This window comes from Episyrphus balteatus, chromosome 3 (genome assembly GCF_945859705.1).
Source record: "Episyrphus balteatus chromosome 3, idEpiBalt1.1, whole genome shotgun sequence".
NCBI classification, from domain to species: Eukaryota; Metazoa; Arthropoda; class Insecta; order Diptera; family Syrphidae; genus Episyrphus; species Episyrphus balteatus.
Genome location: NC_079136.1, coordinates 122,830,577 through 122,848,496, shown reverse-complemented (window position 1 = coordinate 122,848,496; position 17,920 = coordinate 122,830,577). Strand labels below are relative to the sequence as shown.

The window sequence follows — 17,920 nt, the reverse complement described above, 5'->3', positions numbered from 1 at the left end:
AAATAAAAATCTTTTTTTTTTAAGATTTTCGAGAAAAAATCAAGGTTAACCCCTTGCCTAAAAATATTGCATTTTCAAAAAAGTCCTCCAAATCCATCGAGTGTTAAATCAAAAGAAAGGCCTCTTTAAGCTCTATTCATAACTGAAAACCAAAAGTTTCTTCGACATCTGGTTACTGAATAATTTGCAATCGAAATATTTTTTTTTTTATTTGCAATCGAATTTTTTTTTTCGAAATCAGGTATTTTCGGATCAAGGTCTCGAAACAAGTTTTGGTTTACACAAATGAGCTCACAATGAATATTCTTATCCATTTATGCAAAAATACAAATTTATTTTTGTGTAAGATTTTAGTTGTGAAAACAAGTTTTGGTGCATTGTATTTAAGATTTTCGAGAAAAAATCAAGGTTAACCCCTTGCCTTAAAATATTGCATTTTCAAAAAAGTCCTCCAAATCCATCGAGTGTTATATCAAAAGAAAGGCCTCTTAAAGCTCTATTCATAACTGAAAACCAAAAATTTCTTGCACATCTGGTTGCTGAATAATGTGCAATCGAAATATTTTTTTTTTTATTTGCAATCAATTTTTTTTTTTTTCGAAATCAGGTATTTTCTGATCTATGGGTCAAAACAAGTTTTGGTTTACAGAAATAAGCTCATAATGAATATGCTTATCCATTTCGATACAAAAAATTAAAATTTTTTTTTTAAAGATTTTCGAGAAAAAATCAAGGTTAACCCCTTGCCTTAAAATATTGCATTTTCAAAAAAGTCCTCCAAATCCATCGAGTGTTATATCAAAAGAAAGGCCTCTTAAAGCTCTATTCATAACTGAAAACCAAAAATTTCTTGCACATCTGGTTGCTGAATAATTTGCAATCGAAATATTTTTTTTTTTATTTGCAATCAATTTTTTTTTTTTTTTTCGAAATCAGGTGTTTTCGGATCTATGAGTCGAAACAAGTTTTAGTTTACAGAAATAAGCTCATAATGAATAGGCTTATCCATTTCGATACAAAAAATAAAAATCTTTTTTTTTAAGATTTTCGAGAAAAAATCAAGGTTAACCCCTTGCCTAAAAATATTGCATTTTCAAAAAATTCCTCCAAATCCATCGAGTGTTATATCAAAAGAAATGCCTCTTTAAGCTCTATTCATAACTGAAAACCAAAAGTTTCTTGGACATCTGGTTGCTGAATAATTTGCAATCGAAATATTTTTTTTTTATTTGCAATCAATTTTTTTTTTTTTCGAAATCAGGTATTTTCGGATCTATGGGTCGAAACAAGTTTTGGTTTACAGAAATCAGCTCGCAATGAATAGGCTTATCCATTTTTGTACAAAAAATAAAAATCTTTTTTTATTAAGATTTTCGAGAAAAAAAATAAAAAAATATTGTATTTTAAAAAAAGTCCTCCAAAGCCATCGAGTGTTATATCAAAAGAAAGGCCTCTTAAAGCTCTATTCATACCTGAAAACCAAAAGTTTCTTCGACATCTGGTTGCTGAATTATTTGCAATCGAAATATTTTTTTTTTATTTGCAATCGAATTTTTTTTTCGAAAATCAGGTATTTTCGGATCTATGGGTCGAAACAAGTTTTGGTTTACAGAAATAAGCTCATAATGAATAGGCTTATCCATTTCGATACAAAAAATAAAAATCTTTTTTTTTAAGATTTTCGAGAAAAAATCAAGGTTAACCCCTTGCCTAAAAATATTGCATTTTCAAAAAATTCCTCCAAATCCATCGAGTGTTATATCAATAGAAAGGCCTCTTAAAGCTCTATTCATAACTGAAAACCAAAAGTTTCTTCGACATCTGGTTGCTGAATTATTTGCAATCGAAATATTTTTTTTTTATTTGCAATCGAATTTTTTTTTTCGAAAATCAGGTATTTTCAGATCTATGGGTCGAAACAAGTTTTGGTTTACAGAAATAAGCTCATAATGAATAGGCTTATCCATTTCGATACAAAAAATAAAAATCTTTTTTTTTAAGATTTTCGAGAAAAAATCAAGGTTAACCCCTTGCCTAAAAATATTGCATTTTCAAAAAATTCCTCCAAATCCATCGAGTGTTATATCAAAAGAAAGGCTTCTTAAAGCTCTATTCATAACTGAAAACCAAAAATTTCTTGCACATCTGGTTGCTGAATAATTTGCAATCGAAATATTTTTTTTTTTATTTGCAATCAATTTTTTTTTTTTTTCGAAATCAGGTGTTTTCGGATCTATGAGTCGAAACAAGTTTTAGTTTACAGAAATAAGCTCATAATGAATAGGCTTATCCATTTCGATACAAAAAATAAAAAATTTTTTTTTTAAGATTTTCGAAAAAAAATCAAGGTTAACCCCTTGCCTAAAAATATTGCATTTTAAAAAAAATCCTCCAATTCCATCGAGTGTTAAATCAAAAGAAAGGCCTCTTAAAGCTCTATTCATAACTGAAAACCAAAAGTTTCTTGGACATCTGGTTCCTGAGATATTTCCTACCAAACTTTTATTTTTTTTGCGACTTTCCGAAAAAAATATCCAAGGGGGCTAATAAATACATTTTTATAAATGTTCTCAAAATCCATTGGTTGTTACATAAAAAGAAAGGTATTCTTAAGCATTTCTTTTATTTAAATAAAATGGCGCCCAACGTGAGATTTTTTTAAAACGGTTTCTCCGTTGCCCTTTTTTCAATTGAATTTTTTTTTTGTTTATGACCTATAATTGAATAAGCAAATTATATATATTATCTCATCAATCTTCTGTTCAAGAGGTCCTCATTAACTCTGTTCTCATTGACCTACGACTTTTTCTCCATTTCTCTTTTTATCTAACTTCTTTTGATATTATAATTCCATTGCATAAACATTCAATGTTATATAGGATCATGGAAAAATTGCCCAACAATTTGTCACTATCAATGTCCTTGTCATTTATTTGTATAACCCCCATTCTACCGCAATCTATTGTCTCAGAATATGCCTATGACCTACACCCTTTTACCAAACCATCCAACAATCTATAGGTATTGTGTCAATATTCAAGACTTTATTGTTCTTTATATTCTAGCAAATTGCGTTTCGTTTCCAGTTGACACAACAAATTGTCTCCCATTAAAACCTATTTTGCTTGTTGTTTGTGTGCCCTTCTTTTTGTGTCTTTTCTGACGTCCAATTTGTTGTGTGTATATGACAGAAGGATTGACTCGATTTATCCTTTATTTTTATTTTTTTTTGGTTGCATAGGGTAAATAAAATTAATACACAAAATTCGAAAGGAGACATTTTTCTATCTTTATTTCTATGCAAACAAATTCGATAGACATGTTATATCCTTGCAGTCAATATATAAATGGCAGTCACGTACAAAATTGTGTCGTGGTCGTCGTTTATTTATGTATCATTGTCGTTGTCTACACATATTGCCAAAGTGAAGCAGCATTGCGGTTATTTTGTGTGTTCAATTACTTTAAACCCCCTAAAAACCACCACAAAACATGAATCCTTCCTACCTCGAGCCATTATCTTTATATTTTCGCTGGCTTTCAAGTTGAAGGTCCTTGCGTGTGTGTTGCGGTGTACATATATCGTGGATATGTTAATTTCAAATCACTTCCAATCATAACCAGTAATTTGATTTCTTTTGTACTAAAATAAAATTGAAAAAAAGCAAAAAAACGTTCGTTCGTGACTGACATATTTCTAAGAACGAAAAACCGTTACATTTACACTAAGCAATTACAAGAAAATATTGCGCTTCATTGTTTAATAGAATTGAAACTTCTCCTCTACCACCACCATCGAAACATCACTTCCAGGAGGGATTCAGGATTAAATGTGATTAATAATGGAAACGAAGAGAGAAAGAGAGAGAGATCTGAGAGCGACGTTAGTGCCGCAGTAATTTACCTCAATTTCTCATCATCATATTTTGATTGAGAATTAATAACGGAATGGCTTTGACATGAATCAATTGTGCTTTTCCACGCGCACCTCAGCATAATTTAATTCCAAATCCAATCTCTCCCAAGGACCTTAACTGTGGGTAGTACACTTATACACATACACATTATTTAGTAAAGTATCGAATAAACCTTTTCTGCCTCATCTCCGTTCGTAATTTTTATAATATGCCATAAGGAAAAAAGGCAGGCTACTTTGGATATTGTATTTAAGGGAGAGTTGGGGTAAAACAAAATGTTGCCTCGAAGTTTGATTAAAATCAAACCTTAGGCAGAAACTATTGAAGTAGGCGGAGGAGGAGCTGGTATAGAATTGATTGCTTTTGTTTTTTTTGGTCTTTTCTGTCAACTTTTTTGACAGTTTGACGGCTTGATTGGGTTTAGTTTTAATACAAAATTATAGAGATTTAGGGTGACATGGGGTAAATGGGTTTTTAAAAGAGCTTGGCTTTGTTTTTAACAATTTGAATGACTTTTAGTTCATCTTTCTTTTTATGTGAAATCAATGATTTAGTAGAAAAGTAAGAAAGGATACTTTTTTTTTTGATTTTCAAAAGTTTGGAGACTTTTGTGAAAATAAAAAAATTTTTGTGGAACTTAATTTTGTAAAAATTCCTTCTCGTTTTTTTTTTACTACTCTTTTCGTTGTTTGTTTGCTTTATAAGAATTTTTTTTTTTATTAATATTGTGGTGGTTTTCAAATCCTCTTTCAAAGCCAGGTACTGTTTACTGTTAAAATGAAAAACTACCGCATTTTGCAGCTTTTTGTGTGGTGGAGAAAATTAAATTAAAATTATGCTACAGCTTGACTGTTGTATAGGTAATTCTATAGTATCTGTTGTTGATATTAATCCATTAATCATTTATATTTTAATTTTCTTTTTTGTGTTAACTTGTGTTTGTGTTAAGTCTTGAAGAAAACAAAATGACGATGTGACGGAATAATGACTGGGTAGCTTAAATTGTGTGGTTTTAATATTATAACAAAAGATGCACGGAGGTAAAAGAAGAGTTTTTAAGTTAACTTATTGTTATAAGAAAACCTCTGTTTGTTTAAAGCGGTTTGAAAGATGGAAAAATTAATTTAATTTTACAACAAATTAAAAAGTTAAAAAGAAAAAAGAAACTTATTTCGTGTTGGTTTTTTTTTTGTTTTTTTTTATATCTCGTTTAGAACGTATACCACCCATACAAAAAAATACGATATTGCGAATTTCTCGAAAACGGCTCTAACGATTTTGATTAAACTTTGTATACGTAATATTTAAAGCAGTGGCAATAAAACTGCATTTTTACTTTTTCTCAAAAAAGTCAGATAACAAAAAAAATTTTTTTCATTTAACAAAATTTTGCCCAAATATCAATTTTGTTTTATTTTAGTGCCAGCTTTTAAAATCTACAAGTAGACTAACATAAAATTGCTTTGAACTGCAAGAGCAAGTACATGCGACCCCAGTCGTGCATTTTATTTTTTTTAACTTTAATTAAATATCCAGATATATTTGTACTAATTTTCACTTAAAAGAAAAATACCAAATAAGTTTCAAAATCTTGTATCTGAACTCGAATACGTATTGTTTTTAAATTCAAAGTAATCTGGCGCCCAACGTGAGATCTTTCAAACGGTTTCAGTGATTTTGTGTAACTGGAAACAAACGTAAGAATATTGTAAAATTTGCAAAAAACCATTTTGAATATTTTAAAGAAAAAACATTTAGAGAATAATTTTGTCTAGAAAACTGAACTGACCTAAATTGCACACAATGTGAGGATTTTATGAAGATTAGTTAAAATGGCATTTGGATTTATTTCGCTAAAAAAAAAGTCGAATTCAATAAATTTTTAGGAAGGCTTGTCTATGAACCTGATTTGACTTAAATGGCGCCCTACGGAGAATTTTATGGAAATTTGTTTTCTCTAAGTTATCTATTTCAACTCTCTTTGCCTCGTTTTTACTTGTGAAAAAAAAAATATGTAAATGCCTATTAAACAAATTTTCATAAAACACTGCGTTGGGCGCCATTTAAGTCAATTTTAGTTTCTAGATAAGATCTAGCAGACAAATTGATTTAATTCGACTTTTTTCATATCTAAAGTGTTCTAAATGTCTTTTTAACACAGTTAAATAAAATCCTCACATTTGGCTTCATTCATGTCAATTAAAGGTATTTAGACAAGAAAAAATGGTGTAAATATTCATAATGATTTTTTTTTTTTTTAACAAATTACAAATCACTGAAATCGTTTGAAAGTTCTCACGTTGGGCGTCAGATCACTTTAAATTTTAAAGAAACAGGCGGGAGTGAGGAGTACTTGTTTGGTATTTTTCTTCTATTTGAAAATTAATGGTAAAATATTTGGAAATTTATTTAAAGTTTGAAAAAAAAAAAATTTTTTTTTTCGGGCGCCATTTAAATGTTTTCTTGTTTGACAAGTTTTGATTGAGCAGATTTGTTGTTAAACAAAAAATGTTTAAATAGTATTTGTTTCCTTGTTAATGTTTTTTTAACATCTTTTGGACAATTTACAAAAAATTCCTCACGTTGGGCGCCACCTAAATTAAGTCATGTTTCTAAGCTAAATCATTCACTTTGAACTGAATAAGCTACAGGTAATTAATTTTAATGTCTTTTGTGCATAAAAGTCTTATGAAACTGGTCAAAATCATAAAAAATCCTCACGTTGGGCGCCACTTAAAACAAGTCATTATTCTAAAAAGCCGATGTTCCTCCTTTCATTTTCGTTTATAGAGCTCATCAGCAGCAGAAATATGGCTAAAGGTTGATTGATCTAGAGACTTCCATGTCCGCGTTTACCTATTGATTTAATAAATATTTCTCTTGTTGTATCAATGCATTCTAAAAAAAAAAAGACTTTTATCGACACGGAATATTAAACAAAATCGTTAAAAAAAAAAGAGTGTGTGTACACATGTACACGCGACTGGAAGTTATACTTCTCATTCAGTATATGTAAATGAATTTCATTTGATATTTTAAACTTCTATTATTAAATTAATTAATCCACAATTCGTTTTTTTACATTTTTATCAAGTGAACAATAAATTAATTCTTTCTTCCTCCTTGCGTCTATGTAGTTTTCAATTTATTCTGTGAAATTTACTCATGTTGTGCGGTTCAGAACGTACGGTATATGGTTAACGAAAGTAAATGAATTGCTCATAAAATGTGCGATATGGTAATTTTATGAGAATTGTGTGTGCTTCAGCACTAGTAGCAATATGGAACTTGCAGGGTTGCTACAAAGCTCAAAAGTGAGCTGAGCGCAGCTCACAGCTCAGCTCAAATTTTGAGCTAGCTCACTTTTGAGCTATGTACCATAGCTCAGCTCATTTGAGCTGAGCTGATGGTGGAGCTGAGCTGTTGGGTGAGCTAAGGTAAAGTGAGCTGAGCTGAGCTGTGATGGGTGAGAGGATACATTGATTTTTATTTGGAAAGTATAATGAAATATGAAGATATTTTAAACTTTTGTAAAACACCATAGCTTAAGATGTTTGGTTCTAGTTATTAATGGAATTATTTTAACACATGGATATTTTTATAAATAAGACAGATAATTTTTCGTGATCTTTTCTCTTGGTTTTTTTAATAGTAAATATATTTCTATTTTTTTAGTAAAATATTTCTTTTTTTATCATAAAAAAAATTCCGGTACAATCCGGTTTTTCGACTTTTTTCAAAATTCCGAGAAAATCGCGTTTGAAAGTTGGGGTAAATTTTTTTTTCGAAAAATCCTTGAATCTTTGAACGCTCCTAGAAGCTACGCCGCTTGAGAGCAATTTTTGGGAGTGATGCCAAATGATAGCTTGTGTCATGGGCCTATGCTTTGCACATTATCAGATTTTTAAAAAATCGCCTTCCATGTTAAACTGCCACATCATGCCTATTTTTTCAGAATCGTGCCTATTTTTTTTTTTACTTTTAAGTTCTCCCGGTTTGAGAACGCGTGGACCTACAGGGATGAGAGTTATACCCAAATGTAGGTTAGAGTCCCCTCTACCTTTTGGCATCAAAAATTTTATTTTCATTTTCTTCAAAATTCCGCGATATAGGCTTTGGAAGTTGGGGGCGCGAAAAAACTTCTGGGAGCTGAACGCTTTGATCTAGAGACAGGGGAGTGGTGCCATATGAAAGGTTATATTCTCAGCTACCCGATAGTGGTATAATCCGGTTTTTCGATTTTTTTTCAAAATTCCGAGAAAATCGCGTTTGAAAGTAAGGGTAAAATTTTTTTTCAAAAAATCCAGGAATCTTTGAACGCTCCTGGAAGCTAAACAGCTTGAGAGCAATTTTTGGGAGTGATGCCAAATGATAGCTTGTGTCATGGGCCTACGCTTTGCACATTGTCAGATTTTTAAAAAATCGCCTTCCATGTTAAACCGCCACATCATGCCTATTTTTTCAGAATCGTGCCTATTTTTTTTTTTACTTTTAAGTTCTCCCGGTTTGAGAATGCGTGGACCTACAGGGATGGGAGTTGTACCCAAATGTAGGTTAGAGTCCCCTCTACCTTTTGGCATCAAAAATTTTATTTTCATTTTCTTCAAAATTCCGCGATATAGGCGTTAGAAGTTGGGGCGCTCACTTTCAGCTCAGCTCAAATGAGCTAAGCTATGGTACCTAGCTCAAATTTGAGCTGAGCTGTGAGCTGAGCTGAAATGTGAGCTTTTTGCAACCCTGGCAACTTGCCACATGGAAATTACCACATGCAACTTGCCACACGCAACTTGCCACATGCAACTTGCCACATGAAACATGTTACTTGCAACGTGTTGTGTGTTTTATGTTTGCCGTACTGCGGCGTACTGCATTTTTAAATACTAAAGTACTGCCTACTCTAAAGGTGAAACGACAGCCCTGCTACCCAGGGTGATCGCGTCATAATCCCTTTGACATTCTTGTCAAAAAGTAAATTTTCATACCCACCCTCCCATAAGAAGTATAACTTCAAAAATCTAATGGAGAAAAAATTATCAAATGAAATCATTAAATTCAATTTTTTTAATGTCTAAAAAAACAACATCATTAATTTTTATATCTACAAAACACTTAATATTCTATCCAAACCATCGAAGATGTTTCACTTATCGAAGAAAAAAAAAACCATAAACATTTTTTTTAGGGAAAAGCTAATTTAATATGACACATATTTATTTTTACTGCTTCCGTTCACTCCATTAAAACTGAAACTCTCATATTTTTTTTCAATCGATAAAAAATTATATTAAAAAAAAACACTCATAATAAACATCATATTTTGGGCGGCAATTTAATTGAATTCTTTTCACGCACCTTAGGTTATTCAAAAAAAAAATCAAATTGTGGTTGTGGCTGGAAGTGTTTATTATTGTTCAGATTTTTTTTTAACACAATTTCAAAGATTTTTTTTTTTTTTTATTAAAAAAAAATTCCCCAATTTTTAGGTTGTCATTATTTGTGGGTGACATACACACACACAGCTAAAACCATTCAGTATTCAGAATTTTCATTTATTTTTATTTGACAGGAGTCATCTCCTTTTCACATCATCGATTCTTTTTAAAATTCAAACACAATATCTTCTTCTATTCAAGTTATATGTTTTTTTTTTTTTTTTTTTTTTTGGAAATTTAAGGAAATTGAATTTTTTTTTCTTTTGTTAAAGAAAATCTTCAAAGATAGATATCATGTGATAAAATTTTTAGCTTTTTCTTGTATTTTTCTCTAAAAGGACGACTTTGAATAACATCATTATCGCCCCTTAAATCGAGATGAAAGTCAATTGAGTGAGTGCTCAAGGACATGTATCTCCATAACCAAACCAAGAGAAGGAGGATTTTGTAAGAAAAACAAAAAAAAAAAAAAAATGCCCACCACAATATTTACACAAAACTTGACCTCAAAATGGGATTAAAAAGTTAAATGGAGATTGGTATTGAAAGTCGAATCCTTTGAAAATCACAAACCACCAGATAATCTTGTTTGGTCAAAATAAAAAAAAAAAAGCCATCCTATAGTAGAGTCATTGAGGAAAAGATAAAGCTACGAGAGAAGGAAAATTGAATTCTCTCGTTTTTTTTTTCTTCAAAGCCTTTTTTGAAACTTAACCAAGTGGTTAGAGTTAAAAGATTCCTTTGACATAAAACGTATCTATAAATTACAAGGAATAGAAAGAAATTAGAAAAAAAAATTCTGTCATCTTCGAAAAGATACACAGAACAGAAATACACATGATTGGATTTTTTTTAAGAAAGAAAACAAGAGGGAGACGATGGTGTTTGAGTTGGATCATGAACATTATTTTCTTGGTTCAAGTCTTGTGAAAATTGTTGCCAGCTTAGAACACAAAACAAAGCAATACCTAAACATGTGTTGGGCGCCATTTAAATATGGATTCTTTTGTTTTCTCAGATTGCTAGCTGAAAGTTGGATAAAATTTGATAAATAAAATATAATAAGCACCCCTTGAACAGTCCACATTCTCACATTGGGCGCCATTTAAAAGTCAATTCATGTTTCTATGCATGATCATTCCGTACCTTACAGATTGATAGGAGAAAAACACTAATTGCAAGACCCTCACGTTGGGCGCCATTTAAAAATCGATTCGTGTTTTAGGTTAGATCATTCTACCTTACGAATTGGTAGAAGAAAAAAATCTCAACAAATATTTTCTAAACGTCTTTTTTAACAAATTATTGAAAGATCCTCACGTTGGGCGCCATTTAAAAGACAATTTATGTTTCTAAACAAGATCATTGCCAACCTTATAGATTGGAAGGAAACAAAAATTATTGAAATTATGACAATGGTTTTTCGTCAAATTACTACCAAATAACTCACGTTGGGCGCCAGTTAAATCTGATCTTGAAACTTGGTTCTTTTTTATAAAATTAAACAAAAAATTAAAACAGTTTTATTCTATAAAAGATGGAAAAAATTGCCAATCTTCATTGGAATTTATTCAAATTTCTCACGTTGGGAGCTAGTTTACTTTAATTTTAAAGAAATCAGTGATGCTCTTGGATACTCTTTTAGAACTTGAGATGGCGTTGGACACCATTTAAATTTAATTTTGTTTCAGTTCTCGATCCAGTAGATTTGTAGTTGAAAAAAAAAAATACGTTGATTTCTGTTTGCTTCTTTCTTTGAGTTTTCTTAAGTGTTCTCACGTTGGGCGCCACCTAAATCAAGCCATATTTCAAGCAAAATCATTTACTTTATACTGACGAAGCTACAGAGGCTTCTTTTGTGAATAAAAAACTTAGGTAACTAGGTCACAAATAAGAATTATCGTTAAAGGGTCTTCACGTTGGGCGCCAGATTAACTGGTTTTACAGACTTACAGACAATTCGAAATCTTTTTATCAGCGTAAATTTAAAATTTTTATTTGCTTTTGGTCATAAAAATCTTTATGTCTTTTGAGAAATCAAAATAAATTCCTCACGTTGTGCGCCAATTAAATCAAGTCATGATTCTATGCAAGACCAATAACTTTCAACTAAAGGAGCACAACTTTCTTAATTTTAGAGACATTAGTTCATGAAAGTCTAAAAGAACTTGCCTCAATTAAATATTTAAAGTGTCCTCCCGTTGGGCGCCAGATTTGGTACATTTTTTCTCAGTGTATATTTATAACATTTGAGCTGCATTAATTTAGTTTAAAGGAAAATACGAAGAAAAAAGCAATGAAAAAAGATGAAACTACCACAAAAACCTAATAGACTTTGAGGTATCTCGTCCAAAAGTAGCAAGAGATTGCGAGATTACTTTTTCTTGCTCTTTCGAATGTGCATTCAAAAAGTTTTGCCATGTTTGAAGGAGAGAATGAGATTTTTTTTCCTCAATTATCTCTGGTTGCATTTCCCTTTTTTATAGCTTTTATCTTTCTCTATTGGACTCTCCATATGGTTTCACCTATAAATTGAGAGGCAAAAATTGTCTGAACAAGACCACATAAACTAGATCGTAAATGAAACGAACAAAAAAGTGAAAAAAGACGAACAGCAACACAGTCAACAGGCAATAATATGACTGGTTACCGGGATTCTTCTTGGTCAGTGGCCATCTGTGAATTGCCAAATCCAATTGAATCCGATGAATATGCACTTGAATCAGAAGAACTTACATTGATAGAGTTTTATTTTTTTTTTTTGAGTATGTTTTGTTGTTTTTTCGTATAGAAATCGAAAGAGTTGAATGATGATTGTGGTAGGTATGATGATGATATTGAGGATAGTTTTTAAGGGAAAAGTTTTAATAAAGGAAGTTGTGGAAGTTAAGTGTGTTAATTAAATTTATTTCCAAGTTTTGTGATCCAGTTTTAAGGACACTTAAGTTAATTAACTTCTCTCTGTGTGTATGTGAATGGAGTTGATAATTGGATATTCGATACCAATTGAGTGAAGTATTGTGTTGGAAATGTTTGATTTAGATATTGATTGAGTGTAGATTGTCAATATTAAATGTTTTATATACGTTGGGCGCTATTTTAAATTAATTCTTCTTTGAAAAGTATCAATTTAGCAGCTTTTGTAGTAAATAATTTTCGAAATTTGTTTAGTATCTTTAATAAAAAATGATTTTTTTTTGAAAATTTATTATCAAATCCCCACGGGCGCCAGTGGAATCAGTATAGCCTCTTCCAAAAAGAAAGTTTATAAATATTAAAATGGCAAAAACAGCATAAATGAAGGAGTTACATGAAATGAAAAATTAAAATACGCTTATCATCATTGAAAGTTACTGGTATAGTAACCTCGCATTGGGCGCCATAATAAATAAATTCTCGTTTGTCAAGATTCAATTAAAAGAAGCATTGTTATAAAAAATTATGTCTCAAACGACATAAATATTTACCAAACAAACAATGCATAGTGCTATTTTGACAGTTTTATACAAAGTATCCGCGTTGGGCGCCAATGAAATTAAGTTTTTTTTTTTTGAAAAATTATTTAAAACAGTAGATACGATTCTAGAAACTAAGAAATAAGCTTGCAACTCTAATATTTTACATATAACCCCAAATAACAACATTAAGTAAGCAAAAAAACTACATTTAATTCGCAATTCCTTATAACAATAGAACAACATTAAACAAGCAAATGCTGCCTACGATTATGTATAATACAAATTGACTCTATTGCCTTCTTATTTTGAAGTCTGCACGTTAGCCGCCATCCACTCACATTCACTTGCCTTTTCTTTAAAAAAATCTTCACGTTGGGCGCCAATTGACAATGTATGCCTTTCTTTCAACTTGACTAAAAAATCAGTCCATTTTCTTGCATTTAAGTGTGTTTAATATTCTTTGAAGTCTTCAAGTTTAGATCCACTCTCTGGTTTTTCACTAAGAAATCCTCACGTTGGGCGCCAGTTAAATAATACTAAGCAGCTTTATGAATACAAGCAATTTAATTTAGTAGATTTCTTTGTTCAGTATAATGTTTTATCAGGAACTTTTTGGGAACTAAACCGGGATTAAAAAAAAAAAAAAAAAAAAAAAAAATATACAAAAAAAGCTATCAATCTTAAAAACTAGACTCTTTAATATGTCAAATGATTATAAATCTACAATCTATTTAAAATAAACAATCTTTTTAAAAACAAAAAATTGAACCGCATTTTTTTTTGTTTGTTTGTATATTTCTTTGTTTAGTGGCAATTTAACGAACAATAAAAAACATTAATAAAAACACCAAAATTCCGCAAAAAAAAAAAAAAATGATGAGTCTCCTTGGATTTTGGCTGTCTAATATCCATTATATTAGTGAAAATATCTAAACCCAAGATTTTTTTTGCTTCATTTTCATTTAATAATGCAAGGAAAACAAAATCCATTGAGGCAAAATATTTTGTGTTTCTGTTTCAAAAAAAAAAAAAAAAAATGCCTCCATCATTGAGGTATACATAAAAAACAGACATAAATCCTCGTTGTTATAAGATAAAAATGGCCTTGTTTTTCCATTATCCTTTACGGTATATAATCACAAAAAAATCAGTGTTTTTCTTTAGAAGTACACCATACAATCTAACCTTATCCAGAGGCTAAATCCTTCTTAAAAAAAAAAAAAAAAAAAACAAAAAAAAACAAAAAAAAAATCAATGGAATGTATTCTTTCGTCTGAATGATTTTTAAGTGTGGTAAATACAAGCAGCCGTTGAAGCCTTCTAACCGAGTATCTACATGTTTTCTTACGTTACATGAGTAGAGTATAGGTATGTTAAGTTTACACAAACCTCAATTTAAAAAAAAATCAAGGGTCATAAAGAAGAAAATAAAGGATAAACAACATCGAGTATATTCATTCTGGAGAGTACATAAAGAAGGTGATAAACATTGTTGTCTTAATTTGAGATTAGTAGATTTAGCTTTGTTAGGCCTAGGTTCAAAACATCGTACATCATCGTAACATACATATAATCCTTTATTTTATTCATGAAAGTTGGGTATTATTTTGTTCAAATATAAAAAATGTGAATAAAAATAAATCAGTTATGAGTAAAAATATTAATACGTTGGGCGCCATTTAAATGGTTAAATCTGTTCTAGCTGCCATTTCAGGGGAATCTGCCTTTAAGAACTCAAAGCAATAATATTATTTTTTTTTTTTAAATAATCAAAACCCACGTTGGGCGCCAGTTAAAAAATTAGACGTCATTTGCAATACGTTCAAATAATTGAAAATTGAGGATGAAATTCAGTAGATACTCATATCTATGTATATTTAAAAGGCCAAGAAGTCATTGTTATTTTCTTTAAAAAATACAATTAAATTGCCGAATTTTTGCATGATTTTCACGTTGGGCGCCCCCTTACGTGTTTTCAATTAGTGTGTCATTTTCAAAACCAAAAATTGTGATTTGGTAAGAAAATTTGAAGGTAAATACAAAAATATGAAATAAATATCTACTTTGGGCGCCATTTAATGAACAAACATACCAAATTAAGGAAGTTACATTTAGTGAGTTTATTTTTGTAACTCCAATTGATTAGTTATAATTTATTATTTTTTGCTTTTAAGAAAATACTATTGAACGAAAAGATGAATTTTACAAAGAACTATGAATTTCTCACGTTGTGCGCCAGTTAAACATTTTATTGTTTTATTTTTTGTTTTATTTTTGAAAAATGTATAGTTTTCTAAAAGAACTGATATCAAGTGTATCTTCTTATTTATTACAAAACTGAAAACTGGAAAAGAATATGTAGGAATTCACGTTGGGCGCCATTTAAAAAAATTAACTGGATGTAAAAGATAAATTCAAGCAAGTTTCTTTAAAAAAAATACAAGAGTTTTGAAATCCATTAAAAAAACAAAATCTCACGTTGGGCGCCAGCTATTGATTTATTTTTAATATTAAAAGAAATTATGTTCAAGATCTAAAATATAAAGTTTTCAGATAGAGAACATAAAACACATTGGCTACTTACACCCAAAATCATTAAACACAAAATATCTAACAACCCAACACGACAAAAGAAAAAAAATAAAATAAAGTCTTTCAACACAAAATTGAAAAATATCATTTTAACTAACAAGCTTAATACAAACATTATCCTTGCACTCTGTACTTTTTTTGGTTTTTTTGTTTATGTATTTTTTTTTTTTATCACTTAAGACACGATAAAGCATGATGATAGTAGTTGAGTTGAGTTAAGTTGAGTTTGAAGTAGAAACTAGAAGTAGAAGTAGAGAGAAGTCACAGAGTGTGGAGAGTCCTCTAAACATGCATGCCATTAGCTCTCGCACTAAAAGCACTAAACACACATAAATACATACTTCAACATCATCACAGTCACACAGGATATGCGTATAAAATGAACTCACAAAGACCAAAAAGCAGTCATCGTTTGCAAACATACTACACTCCTCTCACACAAACTACATATAAATATAAATTGCATGTTGTGCAGCATGCACAGTCTAGCTGATGGTATCTATCTTTTCTAATGTACAACTATCACTTCCACTCACACCTCTTGTATATCCCCCGTAGCACACTAGCACACTTTTAAAGTCCTTTGAAGGGACATAAAAAAAAAAAAAAGATTATTTAACGATTTTACTCATGTTAAACATTTTTAATGCACTTTCAGGAGAATGCCCATGCAAATTGAATTTTGTCTTTAAATAAAAAATAAAAAACACATCATCCTACCCCAACGTTCGTTCGTCACATCAATACAGAAAAAAAAAAAAGAATCAACATTCGCATGAAGGACATCATTTTCTTAAAGTTTTTATTTATTTTCGAAAAATAAAAAAAGGAGAAAATAATTCTCACATAAATCTTCAAAAAAAAAAAAAAGGACATAAAATATTTGCAACAAGGATATATCTCTTGGGGCGAAAGGAAGAAAAAAAGGACACTCGAACAAGCAAAAAAAAAGTTGAGAGATTTTATTTCATTCTTGAACACACATTATGAGACGAGGAGTTTTTGCGTTTTGTGTGGTGGGTAGTTGGATGGCATCATCTTCGTCTTCATCGTCCTCGTCGTCGTCCTTTTTGTATACGTTTTCGTCTTCGTCGTCCACAGGTGTTGGAATACACTAAGAAGTCGTGGGATACGTTGTTTTTTTTTTTTTTGTTGCTGGTCTGGTGTAAAAGTGCCTGTCCTCCCCATCATCAAGAAAAGAGGTCCTTCAAGGAGCACACTACTAAGAAGGAGACGACTGCTGCTAAATTCGGGTCTTAAGTGATTTCTTATTTTTTTTTTGTTTCTTTTTTGTGGTTCGGTTGTTTGTGTTCATTTTTTTTTTTTTTGCAAAAGTGCGAGTAACGTTATATATTTGGTGTAAGAAATGCCCGAAACGGATAATTACGACGATGAGGTAATTTAATATAACTTTTTTTTTCTTTTTTTTTTATTTTTTTTTTTTTTCATTTGAAGTAGTAAAAATGTGTTGTTCAATTCAAGAACTAAATCTATTTACATATATTTAACTTAAGAGATAAAAAAAAATTATTTATGAAACAAAGTTAAAATGGCGATGAGGCTTAATTATGCGGAAATTTTTTTTTTTTTTGAGATTTTTTTTTTTTTTTAAGATGAATGATGAATAATTGAAGATATTACTTTGGTGATTTGGTGTAAATTTTTTTTTAACGATTTTTTTTTTTTAATTTTACTCCACAAAGGTGAGAGAAAAATCTTGATAGAGATGAGGATCCTCTTACTGTTTTATGTTTACATTTATGCATAAGTTAAAAGCTTAAAATGTTAATTTCCTTAATGGATTTATATTAATATAATGTATTCAGGTAAACATTATGTTAAATTAATGGAAGAAATATAACATTTAAGAATAATGATTTAACATTAAATTGTCCATACTTAATTATTAGGGGATATTTCTTAGATGGAAATAGATATGATAAAAAAAAAATTCTTCGTTGGGCGCCATTTAAGTATAAAAAAGCATTTGAGGAAAATAAGATTTTTTGTTTTTTTTTTTTTATGTTTATGGCAAGTTAAATTGTTACTTTTTAATACAGGAAGCAAAAATTAACATTGGCGGCTTCTATAAACAACGAGGTCTATAACAATACCATTGTTTAGAGGTTCTATAAGAGTAGAGCTGTTACATTGTGGTTCTTTTGTGCTCTGCATTTAAAAAAAGGGAAAAAAGTTATATTCTTATTTAAAAATAATTTCTGATTTTCAGATTAAAAGTTATAAAAAGTTATAAAATAACCTGTTTTTTTTTTAATTAAAACCTAGCTACATTTAAGATTGTTTGGTAATACGTTTTTTAAACGTTCGTTTCCTTTCTTTCTACCTCTTATACAACCTGTTATTAAATCCGTTACCATAACATTTACGGAGCGTTAAACACGTAACGATTCTAAAAAGTCAAATTTGTATTAAAAAAAGCAGTTAAAGTTTGTCCAGTTTTTTTTTATATAATATCGAAAAGGCCTAAGTTCGAAATTGATTGACCATTTTTGTTAAAAGT

General features: G+C 30.1%; 2 protein-coding genes across 5 annotated transcripts in view; one reads left to right on the top strand and one right to left on the bottom strand.

Annotated features, from left to right (window-relative positions):
- Positions 1 to 17,920, bottom strand: part of LOC129916155 (40S ribosomal protein S21) — a 329,284-nt gene that overhangs the window by 179,751 nt on the left and 131,613 nt on the right. Inside the window, exon 1 of one of the 2 annotated variants that reach the window (XM_055995959.1) lies at positions 9,570 to 9,581. The exons of the other annotated variant lie outside the window; for it this stretch is intronic. The gene's annotated coding sequence lies outside the window, so the exon portion shown is untranslated. Of the gene's footprint in view, positions 1 to 9,569; positions 9,582 to 17,920 lie in introns of those variants that run through there. 2 annotated transcript variants of the gene reach the window in all.
- LOC129916146 (prolyl endopeptidase FAP) overlaps positions 1 to 17,920 on the top strand; it is a 119,453-nt gene that overhangs the window by 22,402 nt on the left and 79,131 nt on the right. For 2 of the 3 annotated variants that reach the window (XR_008772410.1, XM_055995945.1), the window contains exon 2: positions 16,058 to 16,795. The exons of the other annotated variant lie outside the window; for it this stretch is intronic. Coding sequence is in view for 1 of the 2 variants with exons in the window: in XM_055995945.1 (XP_055851920.1) it covers positions 16,766 to 16,795 (30 nt within the window). In the remaining variant the exon portion in view is untranslated. The remainder of the gene's footprint in view (positions 1 to 16,057; positions 16,796 to 17,920) is intronic. 3 annotated transcript variants of the gene reach the window in all.